This window comes from Apodemus sylvaticus, chromosome 9 (genome assembly GCF_947179515.1).
Source record: "Apodemus sylvaticus chromosome 9, mApoSyl1.1, whole genome shotgun sequence".
Classification (NCBI taxonomy): domain Eukaryota; kingdom Metazoa; phylum Chordata; class Mammalia; order Rodentia; family Muridae; genus Apodemus; species Apodemus sylvaticus.
Window position 1 is genome coordinate 128014 of NC_067480.1, and position 16716 is coordinate 144729.

Below are 16716 nucleotides of genomic sequence, written 5' to 3' on the forward strand. Positions count from 1 at the left end.
TCTGAATGTTTAAAAATATTTTTACAGTTGAAGGAAACATTCCTGCTGTTGAGCCATGTAAAGTTTAAAGCCTGGCAAGAGGATATCCATACCAGTGTGTGTGTGTGTGTGTGTGTGTGCGCGCGCGCGGCTGCGCGCGCGCGCGCCATCTCTCCAGCCCTGAACTTAAAAACTTTTAATATATTGTCAATAAAAATGTCAAAAACGTAGAATACAGAAGAGACAGCAAATGGTCCTGGGACTGGATGCCCACATATACAAGAATGAAGTTAGACCATATCTATTATCACACACAAAAAAGTAATTACAAATGAGTCAAAGGCTTAAATGTGAAACCTGAAACTGGAATTGCTAGAAGAAAACATAAGCAATACCCTCAGGATATAGGTACAAATAGGACCCCATTTGCCCAGAAATTGAGACCATGATTGACAAGTAGGACTTCATAAAACTAAAACTCTTCTGCATAGTTAAGGAAACAGTCTAGTGAAAAGGAAATAGACAGAATGGGAGAGACTCTTTGCTGGCTAGCTGACAGAGGATTGATATTCAGAATACATGAAAAACAACAACAACAACAACAAAAACCCAAGAAGGACTAGAGTATCCATACTTTGTTCTTCCTCCTTCTTGGGCATCATTTGATATGTGAGTGTCTTGGGTATTCCAAGCTTCTAGGCTAATATCCATTAATCAGTGAGTACATACCATGAGTGTTCTTTTGTGATTGGGTTACTTTGCTCAGGATATTATCCAGTTCAATACAGCCAGGGCTATACAGAGAAACCCTGTCCCGAAAAAACCAAATCCAAAAAACCAAAAAACCAAAAAAAAAAACCAAAAAAAAAACAAAAAAACAAAACAAAACAAAAAAAAACAACCAACCAACCAACCAAACAAACAAAAAAACCAGAAAAAAAAACCCAACAACAAAAACAAAAAACCTAGACATTGTTGTGGATGCCAATAAGTGCTTGCTGACAGGAGCCAGATATAGCTGTCACCTGGGAGGCTGCTAGTGCATGACAAATATAGAGGGGGAAACTCTCAGCCAGCCATTGAACTGAGCACAGGGTCCCCAATGGATGAGATAGAGAAAGGACCAAAGGAGCTGAAGGGGTTTTCAGCACCATAGGAGGAACAGCAATATGAGTCACCAAGTATTTCCAGAGCTCCCAGGAACAAAACCATCAACCAAAGAGTACACTTGGCCCCAGACACATTGGCAGCAGAGGATTATCTTGTTGGACACAAAATGGGGGAGAGGCCCTTGTTACTGGAAAGACTTGATACCGTAGTGTAGAGGAATATCAAGACAGGGAAGTGGGGGTGGGTTGATTGGGGAAGGGGCGATGGCTTACCAGATTTTTGAGGGAGGAGGGAACTAGGAAAGGGGACATTTCAAGTGTAAAGAATATACCTAATTTAAAAAACCATAAATAACTCATTAAAAAAGACAGGCTTGGAATCTGAGCAGAAGAGTTCTCAAAATAATAGCAAAAAAAAAAAAAAAAATCATTGTCTCTAGCAATTAGGGATGTGAAAAATCAAAGCAACTTTGAGATTTCATCTTTTTTCAGCCAGAATGGCAAAGCTCAATGAAACAAGTGCTGGAGAGGCTATGGAGGAAAAGGGAACCCTCATTCATTGTTGGTAGAATTGCAGTCTGATCCAGCCAGTCTAGAAATCTGTGGATAACTATCAAAACACTAAAAATAAATCTATCATACACCCATGTCCATTGCTTCTCTATTTACAACAGCCAGGAGATGGAAACAACCTAAATGTACTTCTCCTGATGAATGGATAATAAAAATGTAATACACACACCCTATGGGATACTATACAGCTGTAAAGAAATATAAATTCCTGATTTGCAGGTAAATAGGTGGAATTAGAAAGGAACATAGCTTATCAACATAGCTGCCCCAACAAGATCTAAACAATGATGCTAATAGACATAGAAGGGGGAAACTCTCAGGGCCTCAACAGAGAACTATGAGCAACTGAGGAATGCCTAGAGCAGGATAAACAGTCCTCCCAAGGAAAAACCCTCCAAATCAGTTATTCAATACCAAGTGGTCAGCACTGAGATTGTGTTTGTGTGTGTGTGTGTGTAAAACATGGTCTAAACAGATTGTAATTATATATTTAGAAATTCCTAAATACAATCTAGGATATATATGAGCTTGTACCCAGTACTGGAAAGCAGCAACAGGTAGATCCTTGTAGCTCATTGGCCAGCCACCCAGTCTAAATTGGTAAGCTGAGTCCTAGTGAGAAACCCTGTTTCAAAATAAGGCAGATGGCACTTAAGAAATGATTGACTTCTGGCTCCACATGCATGCATGCCTAAATACACACAAAGGCAGCTATGGTCACTCCAAGGGTGTGGTTTGTAGTGTGACATTCCTTAGCATTAATTCTACACTACCCTTTGTGAAGCCACCCTCATCTCTGTCTTAACCTTTCCCCATTATGAGCTTCTTTCTACCATACTAGGCACTTAGCATTCAGACCCATCAATTTTGCCACTTTCTTTTTATGTATCTCAATATTTCCTCTTGGGTGAGGCTTAAAGTGTTTTTATTTATTTTTCTTTATATAAAGGAGAACATTCCCTAAACACAGGCTTCTAGAGGGTGCCTGGTCTAAGTAGACTCTACACTAATATACTGAGAGAACTGGAGAATGGCTCTGAGTCTCCATTCTCACATCCTAATAGTAACCAGAAGCATCAAGGTTGCTTCCATAACTTAAAACAAGATTCTTCCCAGGGGAGAGAGAGAGGGAGGGAGGGAGGGAGGGAGGGAGGGAGGGAGGGAGGTTTTGGGGGAAGAGGAGGAAGAAAGGAAGGAAAAAATTCACTTCCATCAGTTATGTTTTATTTTTTATTTTAAATGGTATTTTCTCTAAAATTATTTTAAAGTTTAATTCAATTAATTGTTAGTTAGTGTTTGTATGTACATGTGTGTGGGTCTATATATGTGTCACAGAGTATATATGGAAGTCAGAGGATGACTTGTATCATGTGGATCCTGGTGACTGAACTAGGTTTTCAGATTTAGCAGCAGTAACTATCTCCTGCTGAGCCATCTCTCTAGCTCAGGGGTACACTTTAAAGATAAAAATCAGAAAATGAGAAAATACACCTACCAAGTGTGGTTGTTTCAATGCCCCTCATAAGTTTAGGTGTTTGACTAGTTGTTCTGAGTGGATAGCATTGTTTCGGTAGGCTAAAGAGGTGTGTGTGGCCTTGCTGAAGGAAATATGTCACTAGGGCAGGCTCTGAGCACATGCTTTTCATATGTGAGATGTGAGTCCTTAGCTTCTACTCTAGCTGACATGTCAGCTGCCTGTTGACATCCTTCATTACCATGATGATCTCTCTATCCCTCTGGAACCATAAGCCCAAATAAATCCTTCCTTCTGTAAGTTGCATTTGTCATGATGCTTTAACACAGCAATAGAAAAGTAAGACACATATTCATCTTAGAGGGAAAATATTTCTTAAAGGGCAGGGGTTGTCCAGGAGCTAAATTAATATATTAATACATAGTACAATGCACAGGCAAGAGGGAGATTAGAGGCAGATACTGGCCAAACCTGTGCCCAGCGGGAGAGATAGGCCTTGGTGCCAGAGTTTTGAGATGATGGGTTCTTGTGGTCTAATGATTCAAATTCATAACCAGTTTTGCCTTATTTCTCCATTAATTCTACAGCCTTTAGTTTCTTACAGACCATGCTTGGATCTAAGGATGGAAGTTTAGTTTATACATGAGCCAACTAGTACTCTAGTTCTGAAGATCAGTGCTAAGGACCTGAACAACAGTAGCCACTTACCCTGACATAGTTCCTGAGTTCTAATATATTATCTGAACCTTTTAGGCAACGCAGATGCCCCTCAATTACTGTGAAATTGTTTCAAGGCTCTCAGAAAATAGCCAGGCAATCTCTTGTTTGAAAGCCTAATTTTTGAGTCCTCTGGGGGAATCCATACATTTTGTTTTATTCTGGGCAAATAAAGTACAGGTGCTCCTTATCTTGAAAAGATCTTCATAAACACACTGAAAAGTGGAAAAATCATAAGGACAAAATACATTTAACCAACCTAGTCTAACAAATATTAAGGCAGAAAAAAGAAGAAAAATATTAAGGCAGATTAGAGAGACCCATCTGCCCCTGGAAAACTGGAACAGGAGTTAAAAATTATTAAAATACTATTAAATCACCACTAATGTTAATGATAAACCTTTAGTGTACATATCTCTCTATGAATCTTTATTTTTCCTTTAAATAGGCTAAACTGTTGGGGGTAAGGCAATCTGATTCCCTAACTGACAGAAACACTTTCCTGGGCTAGCTTAATAGCTAGCTGGGTATTGTGGAAAATCATTTTGAGGACACACTAGCAGCTTGATAGGACCACTGTATGAATAATTGAAAATATATTCCATACAGCCCGCACCAGTCTTAGAAGGCAACACTCCAAAAAGATAAAACTAGATGGCCCTGAAGCCATTTTCTCCCAAGATAGAATGGGGACAATTCCTTTATGGCCCAAGAAGGCCTGTGATTAGCTTCTCATTTTCAAGAGGGGTTGTTATTTTTGGTGCAAACATGGGACTTTTGCCATGACAATTTTTGAGAATTTTAGGAATTGTCCTAACCACTTAAGAACACTAAATAAACAGTAAATGACTGAGATAACAGAAGCAGCAGCTTTATTACCTCAGAAATAGTTGCATGGCCCGTGACATCTTTCTGGGATGTGGGCTTCTCAATCCACAGTGGCTTAAATTCAGCTAGTTTTGACATCCATTACACTGCCTTAGGCACATCCCACCGTTCATTGGCATCCATCATCTGCAAGGACAGACTTCTCACTTCTTTGTAGAGCTGTGGCTCCAGGGAGAAGATGCCTTAATTTAATGCAACCTACTGCATTGTTCACAGAACTGCTGTGATGTCTACAAGTGCCCTGGGCTGGGTTATGAGATGTACTTACTCAGGGATGGGATGTGTCCATGTTAGATAAGCGCTTTACCATTGAGCTTTAATATTCACCTCCAGCCTGAAGTCTTTTGTTTCAGCCAAGGATTAAGAACATGGACATTCCCTGAGCTCCCAGGCACTAAACCACCAACCATGGGAGGGACCCATGGCTCTAGTCACATATGTAGCAGAGAATGGCTTTGTTAGACATCAATGAGAGGAGAGGCCCTTGGTTCTTTGAAGGCTAGCTGCCCCAGTGTAGGGGAATTCCAAGCTGGGGAAGCAGGAGTGGGTGGGTAGGTGGGGGAGCACACTCAGAAACAGGGGGAGGGGGAATGAGATAGGGGGTTTTCAGAGGGGAAACCAGGAAAGGGGATAACACTTGAAATATAAATAAAGAAAATATCTAATGAAAAGAAGAAAAGGAGGAGGAAGAGGAGGAAGAAGAACAACAATAACAACAAAACCAGCATCACTGAGGTGAAATCATCTGGGAAATGTTTCCTGAAAGCATCAAGCTGTGTTCCAGAGATAGCCAAGGATGTACCTTATGCTGCAGCTGTACTTGATAATATGTAAAAGTCACACAGGTGGTACTGGTTTGGAAGGAATGAAGGTTTTGAGGAGGGCATGAAGAGCAGCTGAGGCTTGGCACTGTGAGAGGCCATGGAAGGCCATTGGTGAAGGTGCAGTCTCAGTTGTAGTTGACAGCCCAGGACCGAAGGGGTGAAACAAAGGAGTTGAGGCTTGGCACCATGAAGAGAGCTTATGAGAGGCTGATGTTGAAGCCTAGTTGCAATGGAAGACCCCTGTATTAGAGATGCCTGTATCATGGGATGATCACTAAGAACAACAGTGGCAATGGAGTGGATCAACCTGAGCTTAGAGTACTACAGAGGGCAGAACTAGAAAAGTAACTCTAGCCCTTTGGAGAAGCCAAGAAGATCATGTGTGTGGATCCCAGACATGGGAATAAGAAGCTGTAACAACGAAGTTGCCTTGAAAGGTCCGAAGACATTCAAAATGCAAGAACCATGGGAGATCTGCTGAGGAAAGCTGCTAACCGGGAGTGGAACCGGCCCAAAATAAAGATTTGTTGTAGTCAACAAAGATGAAAAAGGAGTTGGAGATCTGAAGACTGCTTTGACATCAGACAAGGAGATATAGAGTTTGGAGTTTTCTAGTTGTTTTCCTGTCTTGCTTTGGGGATTACAGTGATTAGATGAATCTCAGAAGAGACTTTGAGCTTAACATTGTTGAGATTGTTATAGACTATGAGGACTTTTTAAGTTATGCAAGTATAATTTGCATTATGTTTAGGTATGGCTCTCTATTACTCATATGTTTGAACAAGCATATGGGGGCCAGGAGTGAAAAGTTATGGTTTATATATGCTCAGCCCGGGAGTGGCACTATGAGAAGGTGTGGCCCTGTTGTAGTAGGTGTGTTACTGGGTGTGGGCTTTAAGACCCTTATCCTAGCAAGCCAGTATTCTGCTAGCAGCCTTCAGAAGAAGATGTAGGATTACCAATTCCTCCTTTACTATGCCTGCCTGCATGCTGCCATGTTCCTGCCTTGATGATAATGGACTGAACCTCTGAACCTGTAAGCCAGCCCCAATTAAATAATGTCCTTATGTGGAAAAAAAAATCATGGACATTTTAAAAACTTAAGCTGGTCTTGTGATAGGTGAACTCTCTTTAAAAGCTATGGGATCTGGTCGGTTTTCATTTTATAATTCTACAGAGCCAAATATCATCAGAGCAAGAGACCATCTTTTTGCTAACCTCTTTGCTAACCTTTCAGTTGGATCCACTGAGTCCTTTTTTTTTTTTTTTAATTATTTTATGTGTAAGTACACTGTAGCTATCTTCAGACACACCAGAAGAGGGCATCAGAGTCCATCAGAGATGGTTGTGAGCCACCATGTGGTTGCTGGGAATTGAACTCAGGACCTCTGGAAGAGCAGCCAGTGCTCTTAACCTCTGTCTGAGCCATGTCTCCAGCCTGAGTGCTGTATTTTTATTTTAAGCATATAAGTGTTTTGCCATAATGTGCATCTGCTGCCAGCAGAAACCAGAAGAGGGCATCTGATCCATGGAACTAGTTTGACAGCTGGTTATGAGGATTAGAGCAGAACCTGTGTCTTCTGCAAGAGCCGAAAATGCTCTTAATTACAGAACCATCTCTCTAGCTCCTTATTTCACTTATGTAGTGTGTGTCTCCTCTCATGTATATGTGTATGCACACACATGAGTGGAAGTTAGAAGACAACTGTGGTGGTCAGTTCTTTCCTTCTACATTGATGATCCTGGAGATTGAACTCAGGTTCTTAAACTGGACAACAGATACCTTTAACTGTGGAGCCATCTCATCAATTCCCCTGTTATCGTTTGAATCAGATGCACAGTCAACACTGAGTTTGCTCAAATTGACTATTGCCCACCAGGTATCTGACATATTAACAAATAATCACTAACGAAACACCCATTCTTCTTGGCACTTAATAGGTTTTTGTTCCATTTTATTTTTACTATAATCCCATAAGGAAGCTCATATTAATTGTTTTACAAATAAAAACTGGCTTATTGAGAAAGTTAAGTAAATCACTCAAGACCAGTAGGCCAAGTTGGTGGTAAATTTAAGTCCAGGCCTTGCTTTTTAGGCTTTAGCTTTCTCCTCACGATCATATTACTTGGAAGCTAGAGAATTGCTGTGCAGAGCTCGAGATAGGGCCCACTCTTCTGCCATCAACCTCATTACACTTGCAGAAGATAGAGAAGGACATGAGATTCTATAAATAGTCTAAGTGGTAAGAATTCCCTTACAGGATACTCTGAGAACCACAGTATAGCAGACTCAAGATCAAATTTTGTCATAAATTATTTGAATGGGGATGACCTCATGAAACAAAAGCATTGCTATTTCATGTATAAATAATGGGACTTCTGGTTTTACATTAAGTACTCCAAAATTGATTTTAACAAAACAAGCCTTATTTTTAAAATATAAAAAAATCTGACTGTGACTCTTTTCATAAAATAATTTACATATAATAAAAACTATAATACATAGGAATGATAAGTCCTTTTACTTATCTCAGCTAAAACCTCAATGCTTCATTAAAAAATGGCTGTTTGGAACCTATCTCTGATAAGCTGCTTAAGAGAGGTTAATGATTTACACACTAGGGTGGTGACAATGGAAGACTGCTTGTTCAGGATCACCTGTATTAACAAAAAGGATGGTCTCTTGCTCAGATCAGACATAGTTGGCTCTGTAGAATTAGAAAACTAAAACTAATCAGATCTCATAGCTTTTGAAAAGAGAGTTCATGCTGGGCGGTGGTGGTGTATACCTGTAATCCCAGCACTCTGGGAGGCAGAGGCAGGCAGATTTCTGAGTTTGAGGCTAGCCTGGTCTACCGAGTAAGTTCCAGTACAGCCAAGGCTATACAGAGAAACCCTGTCTCGAAAAAACCAAATCAAAAAAAAAAAAAAAAAAAGAGAGAGAGAGAGAGAAGAGAGAGAGAGAGAGAGAGAGAGAGAGAGAGAGAGAGAGAGAGTTCACCTATCACAAGACCACCATAAATCATAAAAATGTCTTTTGTTTGTTTGGTTTTTTTTTTTTTTTTTTTTTTTTTTTTTTTGAGACAGGGTTTCTCTGTGTAGCCCTGGCTGTCCTGGAACTCACTCTGGAGACCAGGCTGGCCTCGAACTCAGAAATCCGCCTGCCTCTGCCTCCCAAGTGCTGGGATTAAAGATGTGCGCCACCACCGCCTTGCTATAAAAAATGTCCATGTTCTTAATCCTTGGTTGGAACAAAAGACTTCAGGCTGGGGATGAATATTATAGCTCAATGGTATAGTGCTTATCTAACATGGACACATCCTGGAGTTAGAGTCACAGTACCACAGAAAACATTCATCAAGTTTCCATGTCTTAATATCTTGAGAATATATTTATCAAAGTCTTCTCTGATCCAATCATGTCCCTGAGGAGGCGGCATCTTCGTATGTCATCCTGAAGATCAGCCCCAACTTTTACTTTAAACCTACAAATACACTTAGTTAAACATGTCTCTAATTTGGCAAGAACACCTGGATTTTCTGTAGAAGTGAGTCTCTGTGAATCATTCATAGACCATGTTTTCTAGTAACCTCTGTTCTTCCCAAACTTTAAACAAGTCACATGAAATACTACAAACTGCATCTCTTTATTCAGTATCAGGGCAATGACTCTGAATTATCTGCTGACCCACAGTGAAGGGACCAGAAAAAGAGGTTGCATCTCTAATATAGTTCCCAGAAATTTTGTTATGTCAAACAGGTAAAAACAAACAGGCTCCAGTCCAAACAGAAAAGGCAAGTAGAGCTCATAAGGTCCATACATTTGCTAGTTATTTGCACAGAAAGTTTTGTCTCCAGTGAGCCCAGTTGCACTAATCTGTTTCTTATGGGGAAGGGCTCCAGAAAGGGAAAGGGACTTGGTCATACAAAGAAGAGCAATGGAGTGTGGTCTCTAATGTCCTATAGAGGTCTCCCTCATGGTACATTTGGCCACTCACAAGGAGCCCCTCCCCACCAAACCCCCCCAAAACAAAACCCCCTAATTTGCCTTGATGTCCAATAATGTCTTAAGACATAGACATCTATATATGTTCCTTGTGACTGTTGGAGTGTTGTTGTATTCTGTTGTTATTGTGAACTGGTTACTGGAAGAGAAACTGAGGGGTGGATGGGGAAGGCGGCGAAAAGAGAAATGAGTTAAGATAACATTGTGCTGATCAAGACTGAGACTTTAATAAATGTTAGTAAATATATAGCTTGGAAGGACCCCTCCTCCCAGACTTCTAGGTGAAGTCTGAGAACTAGCTGACTCTATTCTCAGCAGTCGCCAGACAACAGAGTATGGTTGTCCCAGTGTGAACACTGTTAGTGGAGAAGAGAATATCATCCCAAGGGACTAGTATCAGATTTCTTCTTCCCAACCATCTGTTTAGTGAGTACTAAGGCTGTGCTTGTGTAACTGCAGATAGGGCCTAGGTCTTCGCCTCAAAGTGCCCAATCTCTCTGTATACTAAGAAGATTATTCAGCTCATAAAAGCTTCACACAGGTACAGGAATCATCTTATCTTGGATAATTATAGTTATTACCCCCCCCCCCATCAAAGGAGACTATTTTTGCAGCAAACAGAGACTGTCACAGAAAACCACAAACTGATATAATGCAAAAAACCAACAGATTATGGGGAGACCAACCCCAAAGGATAATGTATATCAAAGCTCCTGCATCAGTGGCTCAGGGAACATCTTGGAAGAAGGGACAGAAAGATTGTAAGAGGCAAAATACTAGAAAGTCTGCTCTGAAAGTTTCTCCTAAAAATGACAACAGATAAGACCAGAACAAAGGCAATATCATGGAAAGAGGAAAAAGACAAAGAACTACGGGCAACAAATAACTACTAGGAGGAGAAGCAGCCTCTCTCCTTATTGGTTATCCAATGTATAGTGATCAGCCCTGAAGTCATATATACACTACCATCAAAAATGAACTCAGCAGTATATAATAGTATACATATAGTATACATAACATACATACATGTATGTAACAGTGATAAAGAAAAAGACTATCAACTTGAGAATGGGGGGGCATTGGGAGGGTTTTGAAGGAGAGTAGCTGGAGGAAAGGGAGGGAGGGAAAGTTATTTCAGTCAGAAACATTTTTTACGCTGAACATACTTAGGCATCTACTATCTTGTTTTCTCTTACTCATAACAAATACCCAGAGATTCTTTTACTCTAGATGGAAGTTTCAACTATATGATTTGTAGTTCCAGAGAATACTAGAAGTAGTTGGCCACAGTCTCTACACATTTCTTTTGCTGAGGTCCAGAAATCTTTCTGGAGCCTTCCTGATCTCCTAGAGTTGACTCATCAGCCAACCTCTTCTTGGTCAGGTAGAGGATAGTCCTCATGAACATGTGCTCCAACTTTACCTTGTAATAATTCTCATAAAAATGGCAACTCATGCCAGGCAGTGGTGGCACATGCCTTTAATCCCAGCACTTGGGAGACAGAGGCAGGTGGATTTCTGAGTTCGAGGCCAGCCTGGTCTACAGAGTGAGTTCCAGGATAGCCAGGACTACACAGAGAAACCCTGTCTCGAAAAAAACCAAAAACCAAACCAAAATAAAACAAAAAGGCAACTCTTAGAATGACCAAGAGAGAGGGAGGACATATATTTAAGAAAGGCTGAGAAATCTGCCTAGGATCACACAAGAGTCCTTGAAAAGGAATGGTGGGAAAAGGCAAGAGTTTACTTTAATTCTACCAAATGCCAAAGCCCTTTTTCATACCTTCATGTTCTCACTATATTTAGCTAAGGAACTGACAAGGGTTCATTGCCTCTCAAATTTGAGTACACAAATGAGGACTAACCGTTGGGTCTTGTTAAAATGGAGATCCTGATTGGAGTTCAGCAATGGAACAATTGTCTGATAAGTATGATGCTCTAGGTTCAATCTCTTGTACCACAAAAGAATGGATTTGAGTCTCTTCCATATATGATATTCTAGAATTCTAAGTAGATTCACACCTTGTCTTTAGAGAGAATATGCCTGGCCTAGGTTGAAGCAACTATATTAGTTGCTTCAGGCATTACTGGTGAAATTTAGTCTTTGGCTCCTTTTCACATATTCAGCCTCTTAGTGTTATTCACTAGGAAGTCAAGTCCACCATTACATAGATAACTTACTTGTCTAGCCATCTTTTAGTGCTGCTTCACAGAGCTGTTAGGAAAGGGGTAAGTCTCTCATTAGAAATTGGTACAATGCACCATGTTCCCCTGGCCTGATAGTACTTCAGTAGTTTCTTATATTGGTTTCACAACCATTATGGTTGTAGTATAAACCAGAGGAACAAAGCATGTATTGTTTAAAGATAGAAGCAGCTTGGCCAACAGTATCACTCTAGTTATGAAGTGGTTCTTTCCTTATCTCTGTGAGAAACATTCCTTTATTTATTTTACACATTATCTATCTATCTATCTATCTATCTATCTATCTATCTATCTATCTATCTATCTATACATATGTATGTATATATATATATATATATTAATTGATATTTTTTCTTTACATTTCAAGTGTTATCCCCTTACATGTTTCCTTTCTTCCCAGAAACCCCCTATCACATCTCCCTCCCCTGCTTCTTTGAGGTGTTCCTCCACCCACCCACTCACTCCCACCTCCCGGCCCTCCATTCTCCTACACTGGGACTTCTATTGAGTCTTCATAGGAACAAGAACTTCTCCTCCCATTGATGCCTGACAAGGTCATCCTCTGCTACATATGCAGCTGGAACCATGTATACTCCTTGGTTGGTGGGGAGGGGGGAGGGGGGAGTCTGGTTGGTTGATATTGTTGTTCTTCTTATGGGGTTGCAAACCCCTTTAGCTCCTTTAGTCCTTTCTCTAACTCCTTCATTGGGGACCCTGTGATCAGTTCAATGGTTGGCTATGAGCATCCATTCTGAATTTGTAAGGCTTTGGCAGGGCCTCTCATGAGACAGTTACATCAGGCTCCTTTCAGCAACTATCTCTTAGCATCTACAATAGTGTCAGAGTTTGTTGACTATAAATGGGATGAATCCCCAGGTGGGACAGTCTCTGGATGGCCTTTCCTTCAGTCTCTGCTCTGCACTTTGTCTCCATATTTGCTTCCTTTGAGTATTTTGTACCCTTTCTAAGAAGGACTGAATGTTCTTTTGTGATTGGGTTTCCTCATTCAGGATCATATTTTATAGGTCCATCCATTTGCTTAAGAATTTCATGAATTTATTGTTTTTAATAGCTGAGTAGTACTTTATTGTATAAAAGTATCACATTTTCTGTATCCATTCCTCTGTTGTAGGAATCTGGGTTCTTTCCAGCTTCTGGCCATTATAAATATGGCTGCTATGAACATAGTGGAGCATATGTCCTTATTACATGTTGGAGAATCTTATGGTTATAGGCCCAGAAGTGGTATAGCTGGGTCCTCAGGTAGTACTATGTCCAATTTTCTGAGGAAACACCAAACTGATTTCCAGAGTGTTTGTACCAGCTTGCAATCCCAACAACAATGGAGGAGTGTTCTTCTTTTTCCACATCCTTGCCAGTATCTGCTGTCACCTGAGTTTTTGATCTTAGCCATTCTGACTGGTGTGAGGTGGAATCTCAGGGTTGTTTTGATTTACATTCCCCTGATGACTAAGGATGTTGAACATTTCTTTCCTCAGTTTAGATTCTCTGTTTAGCTCTGTTCCCCATTTTTTAATAGGGTTATTTGGTTCTCTGGAGTCTAAATTCTTGAGTTCTTTGTCTCTATTGGATATTAGCCCTCTATCGGATGTGGGATTGGTAAAGATCTTTTTCCAGTCTGTTGGTTGCTGTTTTGTCCTATTGACAAGTGTCCTTGACTTTTCCCCACTTCTCTTCTATTAAATTCAGGGTATCTGGTTTTATGTGGAGGTCCTTGATCCACTTGGACTTGAGCTTTGTACAGGGAGATAGCAATGGATCAATTTGCATTCTTCTACATGCTGACCACCAGTTGAACCAGAACCATTTGTTGAAAATGCTGTCCTTTTTCTATTGGGTGGTTTTAGTTTCTTTGTCAAAGATCAAGTGACCATAGGTATATGGTTTCATTTCTGGGTTTTCATTTCTATTCCAATGATCTACCTGCCTGTCACTGTACCAATACCATGCAGTTTTTATCACTATTGCTTTGTAATACAGCTGGAGGTCAGAGATGGTGATTTCCCCAGAAGTTCTTTTATTGTTGAGAATAGTTTTCGATATCCTGGGTTTTTTGTTATTCCAAATGAATTTGAGAATTGCTCTAACTCTATGAAGAATTGAGTTGGAATTTTGATGGGGATTGCATTGAATCTATAGATTGCTTTTGGTAAGATGGCCATTTTTACTATATTAATCCTGTCAATCCACGACCATGGGCGATCTCTCCATCTTCTGAGGTCTTCTTCAATTTCTTTCTTCAGAGAATTGAAGTTTTTGTCACATAGATCTTTCACTTTGGTTAGAATCACACTAAGATACTTTTTATTGTTTGTGGCTATTGTGAAGGTTGCCGTTTCCCTAATTTCTTTCTCAGTCTGGTTATCCTTTGAGTTTAGGAAAGTTTCTGATTTGTTTGAGTTAATTTTATATCCAGCCACTTTGCTGAAGTTGTTTATCAGCTGTAGGAGTTCTCTGGTGGAGTTTTTGAGGTCATTTAAGTACATTCCTTTAACTGTCATAACATTCCAAGGGATGATGCAGTATGAATGTCCTTTGTAAAGCTAGGATTCTCTATGGCATCCACTGAACTAACACATGTGAGAGTAAGAAGCATAAGCCAGCTGTTCCCTCTCTCTGTCTCCTTTGTCTTGGCTCTATTGTAAATACAATATGATGAGAAAGTAAGACTGGAGTTCTAGCTCAGATGTCAAGGATTTGCCTATCCCTAGGTTTAAAACATATGTAATATGGTCAGAATAATAAATGAGCATGTGCTAGCTGCAGACCACTTAGAGCTTTATCTGAATCTTCAAAACTGTCCCATAAGAGATAATTTTCCTACTTCACAGAAAGAAAATTGAGTTTCAGCATGGTTAAATGACTTTCTGGCATTACATGCCTATACATGTATAGAATCAAAGCTAGGCTTTCACCTTCCAGAACTTGAGACTCACTAAGTCAGAGTGAATAAATAGCTTTATTTTCTCTTATGTAAGGTGGCCTTGGATACAGAATTATGTAGAAAGGCTAACGGGAAACAGCAAAACTCTCCCAGAAAGCCAGTGTGCTATAAGAACATACATTCTGGCATTTGCCCCTTTCTGCATTCTATTTTCCCATATTCTTTCCTAGTACACAGCACCTAAAACATAGAATCTCCTCAATGATAGTGTCTTTTGTATACTGATAAATTGATCCTGAAAATCAGTCTCTTCTTTGTTGGTCACAATTAGACCAAGCCATAAGCAAAGAGTTGGTAATTTTAGTCCTACCCTGAAACTTCTAGAGAGAGAAAGGTTGATGGTTGATGGGTGAATTGCTTACTAAAAGCCAATGACTCCTCTGTAAAAGTCCAGAAAGACAGAGTCCAGGAAACTTGAGGGTTAGTGAACATGTTATAGTACCCTGAAGTATGCTGAGAGGGGAAGCTCCATACTGCCACCCCTCCACACTTTGCTCTGTGGGTCCACTTTACCTGTCTCTTGCTATATTACATCTTTAGTAATAAACTGATGAATGTAAATCAAGGGTTCTGTGAGCTATAATAATAAAACTCAAGGGTTTGGACTCTAGAAATCTGTTCTAGCTGCTATAGGTCAGAAACTCAGGTGATAATCTGCACTTGCACAATTGGAGAGTGAAAGAGATTAGGCCATGGAGACTAAATTGTTGTCCAAGGAGAGTGGTGTGTGTGTGTATGTGTGTGTGTTTGTCTGTCTGTCTGTCCATCTGTCTGTCCATTTATCTGGTGTCAGAGTTAAGTATGATGATAGTGGAATGAAATATACATGAATTAGCTTGTTTCTCCTGCTTGGGCCTGTCTGTAAAGCCAGGTTTAAAAGCTTACCTGTTTCAGTGTGCTGTCTGAATACCCCAGGGAGGCGCATGATGTAGTGTAGGCAGGGTAGCCGTGTCTCAGCATTTGTTCTTCTGAAAAATACAGCTCTTTTAACATTTGTGATTCTCTAGAGAACTTCAGAATTAGAATTGTCTGGGACTAAGCTGTTCCCCAAAGGATATCTAGTTGTTCTCATGATTGCCCTTTTAATACTTACTGCCATAAGCCCACCTCCTGGTATGTAAAGCTGGGATAAGAGGATATTTGCTGAATACCCTGCTCTTTAAAGTTCCCTATCCCACAAATCAATGATCAACAGACAAGTCCTGAATATTCATACTGATTATCAAAATAGCCAGGTAATCTATAAAATATTACCTTTAGAAATAACTATAATATTAAAGACTCTACTTATCATGCCCACAAGTAGCTTCCATAAAGGCTTGATTATAAAAAGAAAATAGCTGTAAGACATACATAAAGCAATCATTTTTGAATGATATGAAATTACTAATGGTGATTGCTGCCACTAGACATCTGGCTCATTTCCCACCTGATCCCTAATGTGCCCACCCCATCCCTAATGCTCCTTGTGAATCCCACTACCTTTGTTGTCCCTTCCCTCCTTTTATTTGGCCCTGCTCCAACAAATTTCTGACTACAGCCATGTATCCTGAGTTGTAGCCACAAGTGTGCTTATAAATACATTAGCTTTCTTTTCTGCTTTGCCTACAGGTCCCATACAGCATTTATAATGGCTGCTATGGACAGATGTGCTACAGCTTTCTCTATACCAATCTGGTTGGGAAACAGAGCACACAGTGCTTGTCTTAGATGAGAAAAGATATATGGGTTTTCTCCAGGAACATGCATGCTTTGAGGATTTAAAAGACAAACCAGGAGTAGCCATTTTTCTTTTCCAAGTAAGTATACTATTTATTGCTCCAGATTTTAGGATTGCTTATGACGCAGCTTACTTAACTACAGTTATGACAACTATAGTATGGTGATTTCTTCATGACATCATTGGCCTCAGACTAATTAAGTTACATTATAGCTTTCCCTTACCTGAATGGACTCATGAGTTTTTATATTATAAGG

The 16716-nt window shown here is 40.0% G+C and overlaps 1 protein-coding gene across 1 annotated transcript in view; it reads right to left on the minus strand.

Annotated features, from left to right (window-relative positions):
• Nucleotides 1-16716, minus strand: part of Enosf1 (enolase superfamily member 1) — a 37703-nt gene that overhangs the window by 6765 nt on the left and 14222 nt on the right. The window contains 5 exon segments of the mRNA XM_052193350.1: nt 4732-4867; nt 8962-9048; nt 11747-11784; nt 15625-15742; nt 16322-16413. Of these exon segments, the coding sequence (XP_052049310.1) occupies nt 4732-4867; nt 8962-9048; nt 11747-11784; nt 15625-15742; nt 16322-16413 (471 nt within the window).